We start from the raw sequence: 26,502 nt of genomic DNA, 5'->3' as shown, positions 1-26,502 counted from the left end.
CCATGCATTCAGGTATGTGCATATGCAGACATTTTCAAAAGAAGAATATTTTCTGCCTCAGTGAGTGCAATCCAATGTACTGCCACAGTACTTATGGAAGGATCCTACTATAGAATAAAAAGAAACAGGCAGTGCTGATACTATGGGTATTATTGGGTGTCCGTTGTATTCCCTCAGGCAGAACTGAGCTAACATCCAAACTGATGTCAGTAATACTGTGATGTTTTCTTCACTGCCCTCGCAGTACTATGCTGAGAACATGGCAGTCACATGCAACAGCAGAACAAAACAAAAAAAAGCTATACAACCTTAAATGCATAAAGCACATGAAGAGCTGCAGCAAAAGAAGCATATGGTAAAGCGTTCAAAAGAGACATATGTTGCAGTTAGCACCACCTTGCTACTCTTTACAAGGCTTACTTAATGACTTGTAAACCTTCTTGTGATCCTGAATCGCTGTTAAGAAACATAAAAGAAACTAGACCTTCCTTAATCAGTCTTGACTCAGCTAAAATAAAGGCCAACAAATTAAATGCCAGAAGCAGAATTTTCACACTTGTGAGTGCCTCCCAATGTTCTGAAACGGTACACAACTCTGGTTTCTGTCTGTCTGAGAAATCTTTTTTTACTTTTTTGTGCTTAATAAGGCAAGTCTTATTTTTTCTTCTGCTTTATTAGAATCTTTCAAAATATGAGCATATAAACACCAGGTAAAATATGTACTTAATGCCTCGATTGGCTCAATAGTTACACAAAATGACTCTTTATATCTGTCTGACTTGCTTCAGCAGGCATTACTAGCAGCATAATGAACAGATTAATGAGAACCCTCAGTTCATTTCTGTGAAGTGCAATTTGAGCTTAACAACATAGCAATTTCCTAGACATCTTGCTTAACTATATTTCATCTTTGTATTATATGAATGGGTCTGCACAAAGTTGTGCAACTTGGACAAGACATTTGGATTACCCAGAGTTGCTGTGAAATTAACATCACGTAAAATAGGATGAACTGTGGTTGAAATATATTCTGTTTGACACAAGGGGTATAAGAACACTTTTACTATGAAATTAACTCCACGTAAAACAGGATGAGCTGTGGTTGAAATGCAGTGTTTAACGCAGCAGCTTCAAGAACATCTCTTTTCATCCTGTTCCACTGTGCCACTTGGCACCGCAGGCGTGAGACAGAATGAAGGACTACACAAAAATGAGAGTTTTTTTTTTTCCTCAGTCTAGGTATGACAGGATAACACATGCATGATAGACTAATGGGAAACAACAGAAAAAAACTTAGCACGTGGACAGATGGAAAGGCAAAACAGCTGAAGTGCTCAAGAGGTTTTATTATGGGATAAAATGGTCATATGAAAGTAGTTAAAGGGAAGACAATGGTTGAAACTGGATGCAAGTAAATGCTGCAGATAGGATCAGAGGGTGCACTGGAGAAAATAGAGGAGAACAGGAGTTAAAAACTGCTGTTTGTGGCCAAGGATGTGGAACTACATATGTAAGTATGTAACACACGCTACATGCAGTTATGAACAAGGGTATTCACACTCTTCAAATATTATCTCTACAGCAAAAGAAATGTTCACATAGAGATTACTAAGATTTCACAAATATACAGGAAAGAAAGAATAACCAAAATTGAGTTTACCACTAACATTTTGCAAACTAGAACTATTTTCTTAGTTTGCATTCTTAAAGAACGTGGAAAACTCTCTATTATGCATTCAAAAAGTTGTTTAGAGCAGTACATGCAAAAGGTGTTTTTGGCCTGAGACCTCTCCAGCATGTCCTCCACCTGTGATTTGTTATCAAAGGAAATAAGCAGTGCCTGAAAACTGGAGATGCTTAAATGACAACAGCATGACAGAAGTCTGAAACCCTGGACAACAGCAGTAAAGCTCAAGGTTGAAAATTATTCTTGAAAAAATCTATGAGGACAGCTAAAGAAAAAGGAATATGTTAATGAATCTTGCATCCACACCTCCAAGGGCAAGTCACATGAAACTATTCCAGATAGAAACTGTAAAAAAAAAAAAAATTGAGGGGAATGGAGATCAGAATTTAGAAACTGAAATATTTATTACGTAAGATAATAAACAATGGAAACGTGAAATGATGATTGGAAGCTTTTAAACATCTATCACAACAGCAGTATGCTTTGCATATCAAATAACAAACAAGTTCAGGAGAAAAAAAATCTGACATAATGCAGTATGTTATAAAGCTTCTGAAAATAAAGCCATACCCTCCACAAAGAAAATGATAAATCTGTCTCTAAACAACCATATAGAGAGTTGATATCAATTACTATAGAACTGCTCATAAATAAATAATATTAGTGTATTAGATTTCTTTTTTTTCCTACTGGGAACCTAAACATTACACATCTGCTATCATGGATCAGATCCATTTCACAGTAAATGTACACAAGAACTTTCAAAATGATGCTCAGTTGATAACCTTTATGTCAGCCTGTTGCATATTTGTCTTTACAAGGCTTATTTTATCAAAGGAGTCATTAACTCTGAGGCGTGACTTCCACTGGTCTTTGGATCTTGTTTTTCATTTGACTTTCAGCCTTTTTATCAGCAAATTTCTCTAACAAGTGCATGTCTTTACTGTTCAACCCTTACACACTCAAGCCAACTTATCATACATGTTTTAAAAAATATAATGAAACATGACTGCTTTTCATTGCTGTCATACTGTGTTGAGAAAAGCAATTTATTGTGGAAATCAAACAAAGAAAACATTCACATAGAGAATTTTAAAACTGACAATTACACAGTCAGAATGCATTAATTGGCACTCACTTAGGGGAGGTAAGCAAGCTTCCCTGTGAAGATAACAAACATACAGTTTCTGTCTTCAGCCTTTTAAAATTGAGAGAGATGAGGAGGTTAGGAATAGTCTGTCAGATCTGAGCACTGAACTATTAATTTACACAAAATCCTACATTAAAAATACTATTAAAACAACCTAAAGCAACGTTACTGAGAGTTTAAAGGGAAACTTCATAGTTCAGTAGACTGCCAAAATCAATATATGCTTTTTAAGCTGAATTTGATTTAATTTTCTCATTGTTTTGTTTGCCATTTGCTGATCATCAAAGACGTTTGTTGAGGTCTGAGGCTTTATGGGTCATCCAACCCCCTGTGCCAGAGATGCAGTATAATGATTTGGTGATCTCACAAAACACTTGCAAGGCTGCACACTAATGAACGACTTCAGCAAAAGATTTTAACTCCACTGAAAGATTATGCAGACAAAGCCAAGCAGCAAAGAGCAAAGCAAACAGCTCTTATCCACATGCCTTTGAAGAGAGAAAAAGCAAACAGAGAATATTACTAACAAAGTAAATTTTTTCATTGCATGTATTCTATCTCTTTGAATGTAGGCCCCTGTGAAATTCAGTATGAAGTTTTAACTCTATCCACTTTCATTTGCTGCTGCAGCACTAGCAAGTTGTTTTTCTAGAGCCGACTAAAGGATATTTAACACAGATGTAATGCAAGGGAAGGGTAAGCCCAGGATTTCAGGTCACCATCACCCGTTTAGAATTCTGAAATTTATAAAAGAAATTATAAAGAGATAATTTGGGGTATACTTTTTGGTAGGTATTTGCACTTCGTCTCACACAAGTACACATATGTTATTTTGAAATAGTTGACTCGTTGCTCTGAGAGGCAGACAAGCAGTCAAAGTCCCATGCAAGGTCTTATCTTGTGGATGTCTTTTTGTTTCCATTTTTTGTTTTTAAAACAAAGCTGCATAAGCCTAACTACTTTTATACTTCTAAGGGCTGGGATGTTCCAGTATTCATCAAAAACAGCAGGATTTGGCTGAGACAAAATGGTTAAAACCTGAATAGACTTCGTTTCTTCCAAGACAGAGGGATGCTGTGTTGATAAATATACGTAGACCAAAGAGATGAGGGTATTGTTAATTCCATCCTAATATGCTGTAGTCTGGTTAAGGTAAATTGCTAAATGTGGGAATTTTAACTGGCTGCTCAAACCCCAGGGTGAGTAAGGCACCACACAAAAGTTTGGCTCTCACCTATCCTTGGGAAATTCCTGAACTGCTTGATTAAAAGACATTCTGAGGAAAATTTCTCTTTTGGATCTATGCAGTTTGCATGAAATACCTATGTAATCAATAGTAAAGAGAAGGACAAAGACAGAATGAAATGCACACAGGATCTAAAAGCCCTATACGAAATGAGATACCAATAGTCTGCTCACCAGGCTAAAGAATATTTCATATAACAACTGAGTTTGGAATCATTAGAGAAAGTAGCTTAGATAAGAAATTAAAGCTCCTGCACTAGAGAAAAATAAATATTTTTCATACATTAGGAGTATCTTTGCCGTTACCTGATAATAAGAAAAAAGACAAACTGCACTCTCTGCCTTACTGTAGCATCATTTAATTTTCTTGTTTTCAGCTTGCTTCAGGATTTTTTTATTTTATTTTTTACTTTTTTAACCCCCCAAGTACAGAAACAAAGTTAAAAAGCCAAATCCATACATACTCCTGTAAGTGACTGGTTCAATTTTCTCTTGTCATTAAGATTGTATTGAAACCTTGCCCAACAAGTTAAGGACTTCATTTGGTGCATGAGTCACTGAATGATGATTCTTCTGTCCCACATTAAAATACTCTTTAGCTTCTTTGGTCCCAAATACCACTTTCCAATATTTTCAAGAAAATGACAGTGGTCCAGCTCTGACTGTGAGCAATTATGGATCTCTGAACTTTACAAGAACTTCCTCATGTGTGTAGCCTTTGGCATTTATTTAGTGTTATTTATTCATGTATTGTTAAAAAATATTATATGTATATTTATATATGAATATAAAACATACAAATATGTAAACATTATTTTATGTATATATGTGCTCGTGTTTCATACATTTAGATGTGAATACATATATATATATAGAGGGAGTATACTCCGTTCTTACAATCAGAGTAATTTTTAAAATTAAAAAACTCCAGCATTTCTGAAAATCCTACTTGAAGAGAAAACTAAATGTATTTAAAGAGTATTCTCTTCTGTGGTGAGATAGCTATAAATGTGATCTGCTGATCGTAGAAGGGCAGAAAATTTAAACTGAATATGAAAAATCCTTTCAAGTGCAAAGAATTCACTTGAAAATCTTGAAACCCCACTTGCTGTGGGGTGGCCCACAAATCTTTTAACATACCACAGTTGCAAGTTATCTCGGATTTAAATATAACTACAGAGGATAAAAACTTTCAAAAATAAAGATTTTTGAAATGAAAATTGTTCATGAAGATTTTTCAAATCAAACTATTTTCTTTAAAATTTTCTAGTCCTTGCTGAACTGAATTGTTTTGGAGTTAATCAAGCTTTTTTTGTAAGCTTTAGGAATAGGTCTTTGTATTTATTGAGAACAGACAGTTAGAGGCAGCATTAGAACACTATAAATCTTTAAATTTAAGACTGTCATTTGCTAAGCTGGATGTATGTCTGTCGAGTAAGAGTTCAGTGAAAGTGCAATTTTCTAATTCACATGAAAATAGTTCCTGAAGATTTGAGAACTTCCAATGCATTTCTGTTTTGAGTCAATACTTTCAAGTATATCATGAGGGACAGCCACCTTATTTCAGGAATGCACCTATTTTTGTCCAAGGTTAAGAGTTTCAAAAATGTGGTTTGAACACAGTGAATAGATACTTGAACTAGGAGGTCCACCAGCAATTTCAACTGCATTTGTCCAAGTGTTTCTTTTGATTGTCCTAAACTATTAGTATCAAAATGTAAAAAAATAACGCAAAATATTGTGACTCTCTCTTTTTTCTGGTTTCAGTTCCTCCTTCTTCTGGTTTCTGGTTTCAGTGTTACCACTGCTGAGGCAGACAGGATAATGTTTTTTTTTTCCCACTGAACTGAGATGTCTTTGAGAATGATTACATCTCTTTCTCCAGATTTGAAGACAAAAAACAGGATTTCTGCCCATCAATACCATACTTCCTTTACAGGCAGTGAAAGCATGTGTCAATTTCTCCTTCACCTATATGTCTAAGACCACACTGTAAGGCATATTTAAATGGCACTACACATTAGGAGATGGAGCATAAAGTTTAGCAAATATGTATCAGCAGTGTTGCAAATTGGCACAAGTACATGATGGGTAGGAGCTGTCCCCAAATTAGCTAAACACTTCAGTTTTGCCCCCACGCGTAAGAGAAAGTGTGTCTTCTGGAAAACCAAACAAGAGGGGAAAGAAGAAGGGAAATAAGTTTCTTCAAACTCTGAATTTCCTTGAGGATCAGCCAGGAGATCACATACTACCAACATTTATTGAACACTGAGCATGCCTGGCTTTTGGATATGTAACATGGATAATTTTGCAGCCTATCTTTAAATTCCAGCTGGAATTAGAACTATCAAATTGTTTAAGGTGGCTATCAATACTGAATGATTCTTCCATATTAGATTTTTACCACTGGACGCAATAATTACAGAAAAGTCAAAGGAGTATACGTGTGGAGCATATTCAAACCTCAATTCTTCTCATTGAAGTATACAAATAAAAATGAAAGGGTTTTGTTGTCAGTTTTCTTTGTTTTTATCTTTTCAAGCTACATGTGTTTTTTTCCTATGGAAGCATCCTGTTTAAAAGCAGAGGTTCTGTCCTATATGCACTGTCACGGTTTTATGATTTTTTGGCATTGGTATTCCACCATGACAGCACTGACCTCATGATCACCACAGAGAAGAGATGAAATTTAGATAAATGAGTTAAATGGTTGACCTATTATGGTTTGGGCCCTACGCTAATTTCTCCCACTCCTTTCAGCTCTGTACAGTTCATCTGTGTGCTGTGGTAGGGGCAAATGCATAGCACTCATCTGCCTCTTAACAACTTGATTCTGGTTTGAAAGTCTAGATATTCAGCCAGATACAAAGCTACGACTGTGATGTATTTGAATAATCTGGAATTAGTTATCTACAGGCTATATAACCATAATTCCTTTCACAGTTGAGAAGTCATCTACGTAGATACAGATAGGAAAAAAAAGGGAAACAATTTTTCATAAGTTCATAAGTTCATAAGTTCATAAGGTTGGAAAGGACCTATAAGATCATCTAGTCCAACCATCCTCCTATCACTATCTCTACCCAACTACTAAATTAAGTCCTTTAGCACCTCATCTAAACGCTTCTTGAACAGCGCTAGGGATGGTGCCTCAACCACCTCCCTAGGCAGGCCATTCCAGTGCCTGACCACTCTTTCAGAAAAGAAATGCTTCCTGAGGTCTAATCTAAATCTTCCCTGGCGCAACTTGTGGCCATTCCCTCTCGTCCTGTCATTACTTATCAGGGAGAAGAGGCCTACCCCCTCCTCACCACAACCCCCCTTCAGGAAGTGGTAGAGTGCAATAAGGTCTCCTCTGAGCCTCCTCTTCTCCAGACTAAACAATCCCAGCTCCCTCAGCCGCTCCTCATAAGACTTGTGCTCCAGGCCCCTCACCAGTTTTGTTGCCCTTCTCTGAACACGCTCCAGGGCCTCAATGTCCTTCTTGTAGTGAGGGGCCCAAAACTGAACACAGTACTCGAGGTTCTGGCTTCATGCAAATACATGGAAAAAAAAATGAACTCACTTGCAGGAAACTTTTGTGCGATCAGCCACCATGGTCCATTGCTGCTGATTTGTTGAAACCTCTATGTAGTAGCTGTAGCTTCGATCATCACAGTCCCAAAGCAGTAACCTAAGTATGAAGAAGCATTTGAGTGATAAGTAAAATAAAGGTCAAACCCATATGCTCACTTATGCTTCCTAGCCCTGTACTTCTGCCTCTTAGTCTCCTTTAAATTTATCTGTTTCTTCTATAACGTGACTCCAGTCCTCAGGAAGGTCTTTACTGTTCTTGTCATCTCAATGTTATCTCTATACTCATTATCCTAAGGCCAGTAACTTACAATAACCATCTTACTAACATTGTTCTATGACATTCACCCAATTCTAATTTATTTGAAAGTCAGTAAATGAACTAATCTATTTGGCAAGTGGCATTGCGTCCTTTAAACCTTAGTCAAAGATCTTTTTTGGAAGGTCAGTTTACAATGGGAAAGATAAAAATATTCTGTTGACTAAGAGGATTACACTCTGCCTTCTTAACTGCATTTTTTTTCTTTTTTATTTATTTATTTTCTTAAATATGTAAGAAAGGTTGTTGGTTTTTTTTTAAAGCAAGATTGCCCAGTCCCACGTTCAGAAACTGGAACTTCCTGGGCTGAAGTTGAACTTCATGCTGTTGGTGACTGCCAAGCCCTCCAGTTTATCAAGATTTCTCTGAAATGCCTCTCTACATGCAAGGAAGGCAGCAGCTATACCTTCAAGTCCTGTATCTAAGTCATTGATGAAAATATTAAACAGAACTGTCCCTAAAATGGAGCCCTGCAGAAACCCACTAGTGACTAGTCACTATCCTGATGTAACCCCATTTGCTTTTATCCTTTGAGCTGGACCAGTCAGCCAATTGCTCTCCCATCACATGTATTTCTCTAACTGTATACTAGATACTTTGTTCAGAAGGATACTTTAAGAAACAGAATCAAAAGCTTTGCTGAAAACTATAAAGATTACATCAACTATTCCCTTGTGAAGTTTGGGTAACCCTGTCATAAAAGGAAATGAAGTTCATTAAACAAGACTTTCCCCTTATGAACCCAACGCCGTCTGTGACCAATGTCTGAATTCTCTTTTACATATTTTTTAACAACTTCCAGAAGAATTCTCTCCATAATTTTGCCACACATTGACTTGAGACTGAAAGGCTGTAATTACTGGTATCTTCTTTCTATTTCAGTTAGAGGTGACTGGAAGCAAAATCAGGAAGATGGTGATACAACACTCTCTTCAAACTACACAAAATTTTGAAATGGCAATATTCTAAAGTGCACAGTCCACAGTATGTCTGCTACTTAAAATTATGCTTTGCTGATTTTGTTGTTATTAAAACTCTCACTCTCTGAACCCTAACACAGTACTCATATGGAGAATAAATACCACACTGCAACATACTTCCAGTTACCAGTCACTATCTCTTGATCCTCAGGTTCTTGCCTTCAGTGTTAGCTAACAATTCCTAGAGTAACAAACTGTTGGACTTTATTTACCCTGCAAATAATTAGGTAATCAATGAACCTGCTGTAGACAAATAAACAAAGTGCAGCTAACCATCCAGAATGGCTACAACTGTACTGATGACCTAAATCAGACTAACTACAGCCACATACAACTAGAGAACTGTGAAAGCCACGTAATGCAGCAAATCTGAGTTCATCCTTCATCCTGTAGAAGAGCTTCTACAGACCCATACTTATCAAAGTGTGATAGACAAGGATCCGATAATGTAAAGAGCTGAGATGTTCGAAAAGCGAAGCAACTTGTGCCACAGTACAGACTTTCCCAGGCAAAGTTTCAAGCTGTCTTCTTTAATCATCTTTCAGAAGAGCGCTCAAGTTTTATATTATGAATTCTCTTCTTGTTGAGAAAATTTTTTTGCTTTTAGCTGCTACTTCTGCTGGAATAAACATTAACTGCAAACATTGTTGCTCACTTTTAACATTGAAATGCAAGACAGCTAGAGGGGGAAAATGACCTCAGCATTTGCTGCACACAGAACCCTTTCTCTTACAGAGAAATGTTGTTCAAAGCAGTAGCTGGACTGTCTTCAGAACTGGTTTATTAAGGACATGTGTGACTGTATCGTTGCCTTAAAAACAGCGCTATTCCCTTCTGTTCAAAGCAATCTGCTGTAGTTCTTTATTTTCTATTTTGGAATCCTAAAGTGGAATTGGGTCTACAGGACAGGCAGATTTTAAATATACTCCCTCAATGCCCTCAGCTAAGCCCAGCTCATTAATATTATCAAAAATAACGAGCTATCAAAAGTAGCTTTAAAAAGCTCCAACAAAACCCTTAACAGAAGCCTTTTTGTACATTTCAGTATTCTTCACAAATGAAAAAAATCGGAGCTAACAGAAAAAATAAAAATAGTTGCACATAGCAACATGGCAGACTAAGTTACAGAAATGAAAAAGAAATAAAACCCATATGGCCTGATCAGACCTTCCCCATTCTGCTTTTCTACACCTAAAAGGTATCCAAATACCGAAGAGGCTGAATGAAGTACACTTCCTGTTTTAAAAAAACAAACAAAAAGTTTATTAGTTAAAATCTTCAATCTGTAAACTAGATGCTGAATTGGTTTAATATCTAAGTCATCATGAAGCATTCCAAATGTTAGAAAGATGGAAAAGAAAACACATACATAAATTTGTTTTCTTTTAAATGGTTGTTAAAATGTAGCTAATTATGGTGTTCAGTAGTATCCTTTTCATCATGGAGGTTCAGTCCTGTTTCTTTGATCGAGGGTTTCAAAGAGTTTGAGAATCAGAAGCATGCTAGTGACTGTAATTACAATTAACAATACTGTAATCAAAGCTGGCTTGGCTTTAGAGTAAAAGGCTAACGGGAAATACGTATTATATGTATTTCTTTTGAGAACGTGTATAATTGCTCTCTCCCCAAACAGCTCAGCCCAAGATAAATAGCTTGAAAAAGCATATGGCTTGGGATTATTACAAAACAAACACAAAGTGAACGAAGTGTTGGAAGAATCTTTCCCAAAGTAACTCAGCATGAATGCTAAATGTAGGTTTTTCTTTCTTTGGGACTTGTGAAAGAAGAAAATAAAAACTTACTTCACCTCCCAGCAGTATCTTTTGTAAGAAAGAGACAGGAAGAAGACTTTACCATAGAATCTAGTTCAAATTTATTCTGTATGAAATGCCTTTCTGGATAAGCAGAAATAAAGTTTCAGTTTGATAAAATTAATATTCACCAGTGCACACTGGGCACAAGGATCACTTTTTATCCAAGTTACAATAATCTTTCAAGCACATTCCAGACAAGTTACCAAGATAAACTTTTGAAGAGAAACTATGTTTTGCTATAATGCATATTAAATCACTGGAAGAACACTTTAATGAAAATGTCAGAACTTTAACTAGAACTGCCTCTTGAAAGCAAAATTCCCAGTGGCTCTAGAGCTGTCTATATTAGAATAAAGCTAAACTAGCGCTTGTTAATAAATCATGCCCTAAAGATGAAGAAAGGTAAGCAGAACAAAGCTTCACCTCATCCCCTGCAAGATCATGAGATTCAAACATACGTCTAATATGCCACATCTTTGGGTATTTAAGTGTAAGCCTGTTAATCATTTCATATGATACTATTTTTTCCATCACGTGCTGAAGATGCCTCATTTTACACAACTTTCAATATAAGCTTTCAAATATAAATGAAATTTCATGTTATAGGTACAGGAAACTGACTGTACTGTCTGTTACATTGAAAGAGGCTGCAGTACCTTCCCAGCAATACTTCCCTGAATGTCATGCGTTCCCCTGTGACTGATTGTTCTGCACTTGTATGAATATTCTGTGTCATCTTTGCTTGCTTTTTACTATCAGAATCCCCCAAAAGATTGTCACTGTTTAGTTCAGCCTGCTGTATAACTATTTAAACAAAAGGTGATAGCAGAATATCAAACAATAGTTGCGAACCTTACAGGATGACATTCAGTTCCTAAATACTACAAATTCAGTATTTATCAAATACAGCATACTTATTTCATACTATTATGCTCATGAACTATCTGCAAACTTACAGAAAAACAACAGCAAAAAAACAAACAGTAGGAAACTAAAACATGAGGAAATGACATTGGTTCAAAAATGGGAAAAAAGAAAAGGAAACTCGTGGAACAAGTACTTTCTTTTAAAAACTAATTCAATTGTTGTCTCTGGTTGCCTATAATCCCCTTTCGGTTTGTGCAGTTATTCATGTTTCAGTAGTTATCTTGCAGAAAGTCAATATTTTTTTCTTCAGAATTCTCCAAAAGAGTCAAAATCCTGCATATTTTCCACGTGCTTGTGTGATTGTTAGAATACTCTGAGTCATGATCTCACTCTCAGATTCAGGCACGAATAAAAAATGAGCAGTAAAAAAAAGAAAAAAAACTACATGAGGAGAAGTGGTATTGAATATTAGAAAGCATAAAAGCTGTATGGGGTGATGACAGAAGCAAACAAAAAACACTTCAAAGCTTCCTGGCCTCATTTATTACTTTAAGAATTAATCTGAATATGAAAAGCAAACGAGTTAACCATAAAGTATGTATTTTAATAATAAAGTCTTCCAAGAGATTAAACAAGAATAAAGGTTCAATCTACTTTTATAGAGATGCAATACGTTTGTATTTACTTTAATCTGGAAACCACTGGGCTACAGAAGAATTCTGTCAGCCTGACCTTGGCACCACGATAGGTTATGGAGCAGATAGATGTCTTGAGGGACATCACACAGAATGTGGGGGACAACTGAGAGATCAGGCCCAGTCAGCATGGGTACATGCTCTTATTGTTTGAGTATGACAGCACGTTATGGGATTCAATCACCATCAGGATGCAGCTGCCATTCAGGGCTGATTGCCAGCCTCTGGGAAGACTAGGGGGTATGTGCAAAGAAAAATAACCCTATGAAATTCTAAATCAAAAGCAAGAACCTATATCTAATACAGACTAACTCACTGTAGTAGTAATTGCTGCAGTCTAACTGTCTGCGATAAAAAGGACATGGGAATCATAGAGAACAGAAGTCTAAAGATTAGTTGCCAATGTGCCCTCTAAGCAATTAAGGCCACCAACAGCATATTGAGTTGCATCGACAGGAACCAAATCAGCAGAAAAATGACAGAGATTATTCTTATTTGACACTCATTAGACCCCCTAGTGGTGTATTGTATCCAATTTTGGAACCCAATACAACTGATAAATCTAAGCAAGTTCAGCAAAGGACCACCAAGATGCTCTAGAAGTTGGAGTACATGCACAGAGAGACTGAGGAAAAGGTCTTGCTCAGCTTAAGAGAGCTTGGAATGGGATGCTGGAGGAACTGCACAGCATTTTTCAATATGTGAAAAGAGGTTATGAGTCAGGCTCTTTCCTGAGGTGCACAACGGGTAAAATATGAGACAGTGTTCAGAAACTGAAGCAAAAGTTCCCAATGGCCAAGAGTCATGAGAAAAGAGGAACCACAGGAAAGGAAAACAATGTGCAGTGAGGATAATTAAATACTGGAATAAGCTACACAGAAAAGTTGTGGATCTCCTTCCCTTAAGGTTTCAAGACCTGTCTGCATAAAGCCTCGAATAAGATAGTCTTAGTTCCTTCTTAGTAATGCTATTTTGATGAAGAGGCTGGACAAGATCACTTCCTCAAGTCCCTTCCAACATGAATGATTCAAAGATTCTAAAATAAATCGATAGATCTTGCAGAAAACATGCAGGTAACATATACTCCAGAATCATTTAGTTCTCAGTATATTTCTAAAGTGTATCTGAGTAACAACAGTCCTGCTTTTCTCAATACTCAGAAATTAGTTGTCATAGTAACACATTCTGGCTTTGAGGCTCTCTCCAGTGGATTTCTGATTTCTAGAAACTAAAAGCGTCTTCTACCTTTTTTTTTTTTAAGAAAAAAAGGTTAATGTATTTAGTGCCTCTGATGCAAATATACTCAAGAGCACACTGATGCCTCTAAATGTAAAAAATGTAGACTTGAATTTCTAATTATTCCTTTAGAATCTAAACCCAGTGACTCAGTTTCTGGGGGCAGAACAATTCATGACATTCTGTAGTGTGGCTAGCCTAAAGGAAGTGCTCCTGGAAATGTTCTCCTGGTGAAAGAATGAGATCAAGGAATTTTTCAAGTGAGCATAAACAGGGAAAACAGGCAACGAACACAGTTTAATCAGTTCTGGAACACCTGCTAAAAAAAAAAATCAACCAAAAAAAATAACCCATTTCCATTAAGATGAAACAGTAAGACATTTTGCTTTATGTCTATATGTTACTTGACCTCTGTTTCAGCCACAGATTTCCCAGTGTTAGAGATGTCTTCATCACTGTCTTCCACATTGAAGAGTAGAAGGCACGTTACAGACTCGTGACAAAGAAACAGCTGCTCCGTAATGAAACCTCCCTTCTCCACTCAAAGGGGCATCTTTCCCTCATCTGCCTATGATCTGACATAGACATATCTTAAAACACTTGCTTTTTCTAGTCAGAATATGAAAATGAAAGGATAACACAGTGCCAGCATTTCTCTCTCTAGGCAAGGCAGGTCATCTTGTCTCTCAGATCCTGATTATGATGATGCTTATTGCTGTCATTTTTTAAGGAAAGCTGTTCATCTTGCTTGTACTGTATATGCAGGAGAAGCCATCAAAGAAAGATGAGAATCTGATCTCATATCTTAACAATGCAATAGCACATAAACAATGAAATGCCTATTTGTTTAAAAGTATCTAATAAAAAGTTATTAATTTGGTGTGCATACTTCCCAGTTATACAATTATTTCCTGACAATCAAAAATATAGTTCATCTAATACATTATTAAATAATAAGACTTAGGAAAGTCAATGTATTGCACTAGCTTGAAGAGACAGTATGATTCACCAATTGAAAGACAGTAGAAAATTCTAAGGCAGGAAGACAGTGACTATGAACTGAAAACAATACCTTTTAGTTAATATATTTTTCCTCTTGTTCTTTCACATGCGCAAGTTTCTGCTGCTACTTAAAATTGAAGCTCAAAGTGGCATGAAAATGTTGTAATTACATTTTCAATTACCTCTTTTAAGAAATCTGAGTACTGTATCTTCCTAGTTTTCTACTTGAGATGCAATACTTAATTTAACAATAAAAACATCGAACTCAAAAGCATAAAATATTCACTGTGGAAAGCTGCCAGCTATGCTTCTTATTCAACTTCTTTCATACAGTGAGAACAATGCTGGACTCACAGTATGCATAACTTGTGTAGCAAGTAAACAGACAAATCAGTACATTTGTAATGGATAGAGTCTGGATGTCTGACTTTAAAGTTTAATGTTTATAATCATCACAGAAACACTATGAGCTGAAAACAAAACACATAGCTTTGGAAGAAAGGAGCAAGTTATTTTCATGATACGGAGATATGGGAATCCTACACCTGTTCTTTTTTTTTTTTTTAATTTTTATTTTTTGATTCCCTCAGAAATCACTTTAGAAAGTCTACTTTTGAGAAATGCAAATGCACAGTGAGAAGACAGAGAAGAGGATCCAAGAAGACTAACCACACAGTCTCAGGCATTTCCTTACACCTCTCTCCTGATTATCTCCTTCAGACTAAACAGTTTCAGACTTCCTTTTTTCCACTGCTGGAAAATGAAAACTGGCAATTATGTAAAAAATGTCAAATTTCACTCACTAATCCATTAGTTCAAAGAGATAATTTTTTTTTCCATTATCACAGCAACTTAAATTAAATTCCTGACAACATACACTAAATTTACAGAAAACAAAGAGACATCAAGACAAGGTTTTGAATGCCTGACTTTGTTAAACAAAATCATTTACATTCTGAATCTGAGGTTGGAAAGAATATTTTCTTCTTCACCTGTTTACATTCCTGCTCTCCATTCTATTCCAAAAGCACAAAGGAAAACAGCAAATGAAGTGCAGAAAGCTTTTACAATACCCAAAAGCTGGTTCCTTCATTTCCACAAACATACCCACTGTAAGAATAGATCAATGAATTTCAGTCCAGATCTAAATAACATAATTAGCCCAACCTTGTAAAAAAACTGTGCCCTTATCAGTATTCAAGAGCTTGTACTAATTGTATAGTGAAAAAGAAATCTAGCTGACTCTGATATGATGGCTCTCCTCAATAAACGCTTCTGTTTTCACAATGAGATGTATATGAAGAACTGCACATACTGAGATCACAAGTGAGGCTGTAACTGAATTGCTATTCTACTATAAATATACATCTTCAATCTTACAATTTGACTGTTACTATTATTATGTCTCTGAAATGTAATATTTTCTGGAATTGCGCTGCTGTATCCTGACATAAAATTCGTGTATTTAATTTTTAACATACCCATTATACTGAAATAAAAATGTCAAAGGACGATTACTAAAATAGACACCTCACTACCATAATTTCCACACATCCTTTATTCCAAAGAAATAACTGTACTCAGCAAAAGTCTCATTGTTGCCTTTAACTTAGAGAAAAATAAACCCTCTTACCGTATTGATCCAATCATGTAGGGCTGTGCTAGTTGTACTACAATAGCTCCACTCCCAAGCTGATGGCACGTGTACCCAGAATCCCAGTCATAGTTTTTTGTGTCTCCATTCAACAAGGCATTGCGACTTCTACTGACACCCTCAATCACACTGGCACAATCTGCAATTGTTGCAACGTTTTCAGCAGGAACTACAAATTAAAACACAAAGAAGACAGACACGGTAATACCATCAGAAAATAGTTCAGATAGTAATGGTATTCACTTGAGGCAAAAAAAAAAAAAAAAGGAAAAAAAAATCCAAAGTATGCACAACACAAGGAAACATTAATTCTCATTTAATATAAACTATGAAGCTCTGTTTTGCAAGTTTCTCAACACTTCCTTTTGGAATTATCTATTCACCTTATTACCTTTTTTAACATTAAAAAAAATAGAGAACTTTGCTTGAAAAATAGAGAGACTCCCAAGCTTTTAAAAAAATTTTGAAATACTGACAATTAAAATCCAACACTGTCTGAATTTTCACATAGAGAAACAAGTAAAGTATAGCATAGATGAAAACAGATTTATATGACACCTTAAATCCGCTTCAGAGTGATAACAATGACAGTGATTTTCTCTAAAATACATATTTATACTACTGCATCATCTGAAAATAGCTGAAATACTGCTATATGAAATCTCAGAACAAATTTTAAACTCTCCAGTAGCCAAAAAAGAGCTAATTTTCTCTGAGGAGCTAGGATTCCAGTACTTAAAGGGGACATACACAGAAGACGAAGAAGGGCTTTTTACAAGGGTATGTAGTAATAGGACAAGTGGCTTTCAACTGAAAGACAGCAGATTTAGATTTGATGCTAGGAAATTCTTCACTGTGGGAGTGACATGGCCCCAGAACAGGCTGCCCACAGAAGTTGGGAACACCCCCTCCCTGGAGATGTTCAAGGACAGGCTGTATGGGGCTATGGGCAATCTGGTCTAGTGGAAGGTGCCTCTGTTCATCATATAGGGTTGGAACTAGATGATCCTTAAGGTCCTTTCCAAGCCATACCATTCTGCGATTATATGAATCTGTAATTTAAGTGTGTTAGTGGTGTTGCGTACAGAATCTTAAAAGGGAAAAACATATTTAAGCTCATTGCCAAGAAATAATTCAAGGCTGTGAAAAAGCAACGGTTTTCCCCAAATCTACTGCACTATCAAATTTGGTAACATCACCGTGTGCTCAATAAAAACTAGTAAAACCACTACATTCTCATTCTAGAAATGTCTTGATTTGGTATAACTAAAAAGAGCCATTCAGAAATTCTCAGATTCCTATAGGAAAGAAAGAAGTACACGTGAGGTGCATTTCCCTAGAAATTATCTGAATAAAGCAAAGATCAACAGGCATCAAAACTGAATTTGCCTTGGTTTTCTATTCTTCCCTCTTTCCTGGCAATAAGAGAGGAACTTATTGAGTATGTCTTACACAGGCATTAAAGCTGCTCTTTGTAGGAAACAGAAGCTACTAGGTTAAAAACAACAACAACAACAACAAAACATGTAGAAGTTAAAATGTCAAAATGAATTTTCATGCCAAGGCTCTACGGAATATTCTAGGCACTTTGTGAGCTATATAAGACATTAACTGAACACAATACAACTCAGTTCATAAACTATTTTACCTGCATGCCCTCTACGTTTCACCCTGCTCCTTTTCACATTTATGTTTTTATACTTATCCACGAACTCACAAGAACATGTTCCCCTGATTAGCCTAACTCCTTGACAACCATACAGAAACTGTCTTCGTGTACGTTCTATGCAATTCAGTCTTTTTCTCTACAATGTTTAATTAGAATGTGATTCTAACTAATTTTAGCATGCAGGTGACATACTGCTTCTTTTCTCTAGGGGAGTCTGCCACTCCCCATTCTGAAGGTTTATTTTCTTTTTGTTATATCCCCTTGATACATTTATTAAAAACACCATCTGGTGAGGATTCTGATCTGTGCTGTATTTTCAATTCTTCTGGTTTTCTACCTTTGTCCCATTAGAATTTCTGTTTAAATTTGGGTCACTTGTTTACAAGAACGTACTGCCAAAAACAACAGTCTTGTTTCTATTTTCTTTTATAATTCACCAGCCATCCAGCTATTACAGTAACCAACTTTGTTACAGAAAACAAAAGAAGAGATTACAAGTATGGATTTTTTTTTTCCCCCACTGTTTAAACTCTCACAAACTGAATTTGTTTTTAGGGAATGGAAAAGATGTTTGCTAGCAAAGCATACTCGTTCTGTAAGCAAACAAAAGTAGAAGGTGATTGAAGTTACAGTACGGCAGCATGAAAACAGTTATTAAAACTTATTTTGTTTCCTGGTCTTAAACTGTACTATGGATAAGTGAACTGCTTGACAGTATGTTTCATTTTAGCAATATTATCTTAAGAAAGGACTTAGATGCTTTTTAATCTGTTCTCATCGTATAAATGCTTCCAAAAAATCTGATAAATAATCTGATTGATACAGTGCTGTTATCTTCTACTAAATTATAAACACCAGTCTATGCCATAGATAGTACAATTGCTGAAAGATAGAAAGCAATGCATACTATAGGCACTACACTGGAATGTGAAGGCTTAAACAGTCATGTCTACAGCTTGGAAGAGAGGGAGAATAACAATTTTGTCTGATTTTAAAAGAAAATACTACTAATAATATTTTTCAATGTGCAACTGTCAGGTTTGATTAAAATTACTACATAAAAGACTCATTTTTCAGGTGTTAGGGCTAGTGATTTCTGAATCCCAGTATTATACCAAAAGCACACAAAGCATTGGAATTGGGTATACTTTTACATAACTGGCAATGAATTATCTACCTACAGAGCTGTTTCACTTAACATGGAAGTTTGTCTGAAGAAGGCAATGACAACAGTCATTTCCGAAAAGCCTTAGGAAGTAAGCCTTTGTTGTGGCACTGGAGACAGGAAGAAAAGGAGAAAAAAAACCTCACTAGAACCACACGAGCAGATCTTTATTGAAGATAGTGTAGCAGTTACTAAACTGACCATATGGCTGTCCTTTTCTGTTCTAAGAGGAAAAAAATAAAATTTCCTGCAGTATTTAGATGGTCTTAAAATTTTAATAATTTCCTTGGGCTATGCTTGCAAAAGAGTTGATTTACACTGTTGGGAAAACTTGCGTGGCTTTGAAAGAACACGAACCTTCAGAAAGAGAAGATACAAAATGAAATATCTCCAAGTGGAGTTAACATTAAACCAGACATGAATACAGCATCACTTGTGGCTTCCTTAGAAGGAGTCAGCAGCATCTTACAATGCTGAACCACATACTGGGAACTGATACAACTGGTTTCTCTCTGTTACAAGTTTAAATGTGACTTTTGTGTGTGTGTGTGTGTGTGTGTGTGTGCGCGTGTGCACGTGTGTTGGTTTTTTTTCCTGTTTGTTTGTTTGCTTTTCTTTTTTAATGACTGCCAGTGAGTAAAATATGAATGTTTATTTATTCATCTTTCATTTACAAGTGCTCTTAAGGCACAGAGTAGTGCATAAATGAACGTTCACAATGATTCATAAGTATTGAACAGCATTCCCTAGAGGGTGAACAAGGACATTCCAGTGTTTTATATCTCTCTCTTGCTATTTGGTTATTATTCACTGTTCTCCCTTTCATATGTAAGGCACTAGTTTAAAGACAGTCTGATAGACTGAGACAGATCACAGATAAACACAACTTCATGTAAAAGCCTTCCATGTTGCATTCCCTATGACCTTAACTAAGCTCACAGTAGGACGGTGGGCTAGTCAAACCTGTGTGCTGCACAGCCTTTAATTGCACCTCAGCAGGGAGTACTGATTAAAGGTTTTTTTAACCACAAGACTAAAAGAAATTACCATTTTTCTCCCTTTGCAGCAGATAAAAGGAATCCGTTCCTATACATTCAGCAGAAAATGAAATAAAAAACTAAGAGGCATTGCATACAAGAAGCCCCTTACCCACTACTGTAGCCTCTTGCCATTGGGTAGGTTACAAGCTATTACCAAGCATCACATTATACTGAGTACTGCATTCAAAGGAGTGTGCTTCCTGCTTGTAAAAATTTTAATTAGTTTTGGATTTCATATTAAATATTAATGACTGAAGACCATTCAAATTTAAGCTCATATTCATTAAAAACAAACACTATGCTTTTGAGATTTTAAAAATATTTGCATCCCTGTTAAGCAAAACAGTTAAGTCAATCTAGTGTGAATCCAATACACAAAACTGCTAATGTGCATACACATTTGGAGATAATATGCCAAAAGGAAAATTACATTTCAACTCTAATGTCTACATTAGGGCATAATTTCATTTGATTGAATTAATTTCTGTCACTTACCTCATTTAACAAGACAACAAATTGTATATCAACACAAAAACATCAGAAAGTGCTAGAAAAAGCATTTCCAGCTACTTTTAACTCAAAACTGCTAGTTAATTGTCAATGGGTCATATCAGTACCACATCCAGTATTATGTCCTAGAACTGCATAAATCATCTTCCATATGAACTTTTAAATGTAACGTCAAGTTAATCATTTGTAATAAAATCTTTGTAAAAACACAGCAACATAAAACTGCTATTATCATGAAATGACACTTCATTTTTAATATTTGTTTACCAGTCTTCTAATCTTCACTTTACAGTGACAGTCATTACATCGATACTACATATCAGTAATAATGTATTATAAATTACCCTATTTTTATATACAGCCTTCTGACGAAGTTGAATAGGTTTAATGAGGATTCAATAATTACTTCTAAATCTATCGGACCCCTCAGTGATCTTAATTCTTTGGAATGAGATCTCAAATGAGAAAGTCCTTGCACAGTATTCTCTGTGTTGTTTGGTCAAGGTTCGGGTCACAAAGGCTTTCTGAAATGGTTATATGGCCTTCAAGGAATGAGTAAAGTTTCCTCTTCTTAATTAAACAGGTTATAGAAACAGCAGTTACTGTATTAAATTAGACTGGAACAGACACATTTAATACCATACTACATAAACAATAAACTCAATGACTTGACCCAATACCACTTTTTTAAGGGTTCTTAACCTTCTGAAGCTTCTATACTCAGTGAAACTTAGAAGCAACCAATTTGATTATTGCACTTCTGTGTATTTCTTGTAACTTTCCCAACTGCTTTCAATTCACTTCAACCTATCTTATCACTCAAAGAATAGAAATTACAACATTATGAACCCCATTAGAGCATTAAGATACACCTTTGCCAAATATGCTATTGGTAGTTACACAAAATTTTTTATGGAACTGAGACAATCTGCTTTTCTATAGTGAGTCAGACAACACATTGCCTTAATAGTAACCATTACAGGTATGTAAAACCACGCACTAAATGGATATAAGGTCATTTTGCTGGATCAAAGCTATTGAGAGTATCTTTAAAGAGGAAACAGCCATAATTTCTGATGGAACAGCTATTGTGTCCCTGCACCAATTCACAACTCCTGCCTGTCCACAAGTGGTTCCAAAATCTTTCCATTTGTCCATTCTCACTGCTATATATATATATATATATATATATATGCATATAGTCAACCACTGCTGCCTCATTTGCAGTCAGAAGTTGGTGCACATATTCCCTCTTTCAATTAGCTACTCAGTGAATTCTTACTGCTTTAATTTTCTAAGAATTGCATTGACTGCCATCATTTCAATATAATCCCTATGGACCTCTATCTGCTTATTGTAAATAACACCAAATGACTTACAGGTACAATGACTGATTTATCCACACAGCTACTTCATAGTTCCACAGTTCACCATTGGATACTTATTAGTATGTAGCCCAAACTCTATTTATTGAGACCAGATATGTGTTTGGATGGAAGCAGTGGATCTACTTATAAGATTCTAGAGCAAAGCACATATGCAAGGACCATTACAGCGTAGTTGTGGTATGTGCTGTGATCTCTCATATACAATTCAATTGTATGCAATTCAATATACAGAGGGGTTCCATGAGCTCTAATGTCTGCTCATACAATCATCCTGTCACTTCTTCCTACTGAAAGTATACTCTATTATATATAGTATACTGTATACTCATGCATATCGTGTTTTTCATCCTCTACCTCACTCCAATTTCTTCTTCACTGCTAACATTCCCAGATGTGCAACAAGATACTCTACCACTAGTCAGGAACTCAATTATTAATTCACACTTTCAAATGTCATCAAAAGTACTTCACAGTGCACTTTGTCACACACACACTGCATCTCCAGTTCTGCTTGTGCTTTAGGACAGCCTGTTCTGAACAAGGAATAGCATTTCTGTTGACTTTGTATGCATCTATATTATCATTTGCAAAGCTCAGCACATTTTTATCTCTGACAGTAATATCTGTAGTGAAAAAGAAAAGTGAAAACGATAAAAGTTCTCTGTAGTGCTAGGAGGCATGGAACGTTTTTATATAAGAGATAGGAGCCTTTTCTGTAAGGGTGGCTGTTAGAACTGGAAGAAAGCAGAAGACCACCTGCAAACATCTCCACAATTCGACAGACAGATGCACAAAGTCCATGAAACACTGAAATAGGAAATGGCAGGTGACATGCCCATGGCTCATGTTGGCAAGAATACTGTGGAAATTTGATTGAGGAATGCAGACATATTGACAATCTAGCAACAGAGTGACTTGGCCCTAACAATCACAGCCTACATTGTATGATTTACATAAGCATTTACAATATATAACTGATAATGGATGAAAAGAATCAGAGAACCATAGAACTGTAGTGGTCGGAAGGGATTGCTAGAGATCATCTAGTACAAACCCCCCACACCCCACCAAAGCAAAAAGTAACACACGATCATTCTTCAAAGCACAAAAGATGTAACTACAATAAAACATGTCAGAAACCAATAAATTTTAATAAGGTTAAATAGTCTCCATCCCTCAAATTAATTTTAAGACTCATGGCTTTAATTTGGAACCTACTAACGTGCAATGCTGAAATGGAAGAGTTCAGCTCACAAAAAAGCTCACCGAGTGTCAGAAAGTTGGTACAAGCACACACCCACAAACATAAACAGATTCACTATATTGTTATGACAAAACAATGTTCAACTTATTTAACATGCAATAAAAGGAAGGTAAATATATTATTTGTATCCTACATTATTGCTAAATGCAATCGATAAAATGTGGAAAGATATATCCACCTCTTATAAAATAATTCTAATTTTGCATGAGGCTGTTTAAAAATTCATAGCTAGTAGTACTACATGTGAAACTTAGCGTAAAGATGTGTTTTTTAATCTGCCAGTACCCTTCCCAGGCTTTAAGAAGTTAAAATCAGTAAAATGTGATTTGCCAAGCAATTTATTTATTCTATAATTCTATAAAGACGTCACAAAATTCCACAGCAGATCTCATGGGATTGGGTTTAATGATGCTATGCCTTTGTACAATGCAAGATAAAAGGGCTGACGTAACTGAGATTCAGTTTTTCAGAGTCAAGATATTATTGTTTTCCTCTAGAAAAAAAAAATCACTAAAAACCTTCCCTCTGATTCTTTTTTTGTGAACCATTTTCCTTTCCACCAACCACAGGTGCACACTTAAAAATTAAAATTTGTATTTTAGAAGTATTGTGAACACTGAGAATTTTTCAGAACAAGCAACAATTTGTGGAACTGTATCACACACAGCAGTAACTGGTAGTCTGAAAAAAACATGAACTAGAAGGATTCTGAGTCTGAGTAAAACACCTGATGGCAGAAATCCCTCCCACATGTATACAAAACTAATTACTTTCCCAATGAATTTCATGAACTCACTGATGTGAGTTCATAGGAAAGAAAGTCCCATAGTTGAACTAAGAAACTTATACCAAAACTTATTTCGACATAGCTTTCTTACTTTGATACAGTTTAGTAAACCATACCTGTTTGGGATTTCTACCTTCAACAATGCAGTATTACACAGACATACTTAAATTAGTATTAAATAATCTGTCTGGAGTTCCAGAAGTAAGAGAGCTCAATCAGCATGGTGTTCTAAGAATAACGGTAATCAATATAATGTTCAGCCATGGATAGACATGCCTAGAACTTTTGGGGGGACAATCAACACAGTTCACTTTCAGCAATTGAGAGCAGGCTGCATAAGAAGCTTTAAGTGCCCAAATTAATCTTCACTGCAATAAATAGCTCTGGTTACTCCATCCCAGTTAGGGAGTATAAGCAAACCTACCTGGAGGCAATAACAACCACACTATCACATGGAAGGAAAAATCGGATTAGGAGCACATAGAAACTCAATTACCAGTGGTTTTCTCAGCACCAGTTAATTTAATTTGAACTTTCACATTCCTGCAGCATTACTAATTGATCCACAGCACTGGAATTTCAAAGCAGCCATGAGGACTGGCCAACTAATTCTAAGCATACATCATTTAACTCAAGTTAAAGATTTCTGTGTGGAAAGGTAAGTACAGCAAGAGCGCAACGTCGGCCAGTTTTAAAAGGCAAGTGTACCCAACAGTTCATGTATATAAAACAGAAACAGTTGCATTTCTTACCTATCAGACCATTCTCAAGAGCAAAGGTTTTGTTGGTAAACATGCATTCAAATGCCACAATGTGGAAAACTTTGTTCACTGTGTTGTGGGTCCCAACAATGCGAATATATCTATGGAAGGGGGAAAAAAAAGATAAGAAGCACATGTAAATCATAATGAAATTCTAGGCAGCAAAATATAAATGATTCAGTGGGACTGTATTGTGCCGAACTGTACAAGTGGGACTCGTTTGCTCAGAATCGAGTAACTGCTAAAAATAATTAAAAAGGAATAAAAAGAGAGAAATTTCACAGCAAAACCTGGAAGAGTGTCAAGAAAGAAAGAGCTGAGAAATGTATCAAAATCCTTCCAGAGTAATATGCCCAGAAAAACAGAAGAAGACAGTTAGTGCAAATGTATACTCAAGGAGGCTTTAAAGCATGAGGTTCCAACCTTTTGGCTTTCTGGGCCACACTGAGTGAAGAGGAATTGTCTTGGTCCACATACAAAATATATCAATGTCTTTGTTATTTTATCTTTTATTAATCATTATAAACATACAAACAGTCAAATTTTGTGAAACAAAGCTAGCTCTGAGTTTCATTCTTGGCTATGTAACTTGTACATTTAGAGTCTAATTCAAAATCAAATATATCTGCTCTTGAACATCATAACCTATTCACCTTTTATATTACCCTGGAGGCTTCACGTTCTATCAAGTCATTAATCTTGACTCAGTCTGATTCCTTCATTTTCAGAAGAGATACAACAGTTCGTACAATAAATTTTCCACATATATGGAATATGGTATTCTATTTCAATAAATATTGAATAAACAGCACAGAAAACCATCTTGAACAAGTACCATTATCCCACAGAGCAGGTTACCGACAATGCAGGAAGAAAGCTTCCTGCATTGTCGGTATTAAATGAACTCATTTCAATTAAGAACCACCAGAATGCACAAATCTATCAGTATTATTTGTCTGCTTATATAATACAATCCTTCACTTATGCAGTGTAAATAAATTTGCAGAGTAATGGCTGCCCACAAACACAATGATTTTGGCGTGTTCGCAATATAAAGTTTTAAAGAAACACTGATTTCAGTCTTGTGAGAGTTACTGACCTCTGATTCTTTTAGATAATATACGAGTTCATCAAAAAGCAAAACTCATCTAATAAATATTTTTTTCATTTATGAAATGGATATACAACATGCTCAACATTTCAATTGATTTTAAAAATTATTTATATTATAATTGCTTGAAACAAAACAGACAGGTATTCCCTATCCATCTTGTAGCTCAATTATCACAATTAAGAATGATGCTGAACTTAGCTTTTGCCATGTAATTATGACAAGTGCCTGCAAAGAGCATGGCAGGAATCTTGATTCACAGTCAGGGAAACAGCGATTCTTCCCCAGACAAGTTCATGGAAGTAAGCCAGCTGCTGTTAGTGGAAATATGAATGCTGCATTTTGCAATAAGATGGCAAAAATTGATACCAGCCTCAGTTTTTCTTAACACGCTGAGGATAATTCATAGTGTACAGTCAGCCACAGCAACAGCAAAATCACAACAGAGAAACAGAAGCAAGGACAACCTAACTCACTGCAGTGTGAGAGATCCTAAGGCTTCTTCTCACAGAGCACATGAGAAGAACCCTAGACAATAGATTCAAAACAAAGTTTGCTCAGAATCATGATGCTGATGAGAAACTG

General features: G+C 35.9%; 2 protein-coding genes across 2 annotated transcripts in view; both read right to left on the bottom strand.

Moving 5' to 3' along the window:
- The window catches only part of BTBD9 (BTB domain containing 9), a 105,094-nt gene that overhangs the window by 17,706 nt on the left and 60,886 nt on the right, over window positions 1–26,502 (bottom strand). The window contains exons 8-10 of the mRNA XM_065755273.1: window positions 24,798–24,907; window positions 16,202–16,391; window positions 7,648–7,755 (exon numbers count right to left, since the gene is read on the bottom strand). Coding sequence (XP_065611345.1) covers window positions 7,648–7,755; window positions 16,202–16,391; window positions 24,798–24,907 — 408 coding nt within the window. The remainder of the gene's footprint in view (window positions 1–7,647; window positions 7,756–16,201; window positions 16,392–24,797; window positions 24,908–26,502) is intronic.
- Window positions 18,973–26,502, bottom strand: part of KCNK5 (potassium two pore domain channel subfamily K member 5) — a 369,979-nt gene continuing 362,449 nt past the window's right edge. The window contains exon 6 of the transcript XR_010623379.1: window positions 18,973–18,987. The gene's annotated coding sequence lies outside the window, so the exon portion shown is untranslated. The remainder of the gene's footprint in view (window positions 18,988–26,502) is intronic.

Source organism: Cyrtonyx montezumae, unplaced genomic scaffold (genome assembly GCF_038088225.1).
Source record: "Cyrtonyx montezumae isolate F1298 unplaced genomic scaffold, pur_monq_1.0 scaffold_0, whole genome shotgun sequence".
In the NCBI taxonomy this organism is placed as follows: domain Eukaryota; kingdom Metazoa; phylum Chordata; class Aves; order Galliformes; family Odontophoridae; genus Cyrtonyx; species Cyrtonyx montezumae.
Note: the sequence above shows the minus strand (reverse complement) of the source record. Positions and strands in the feature narration are given on the sequence as shown.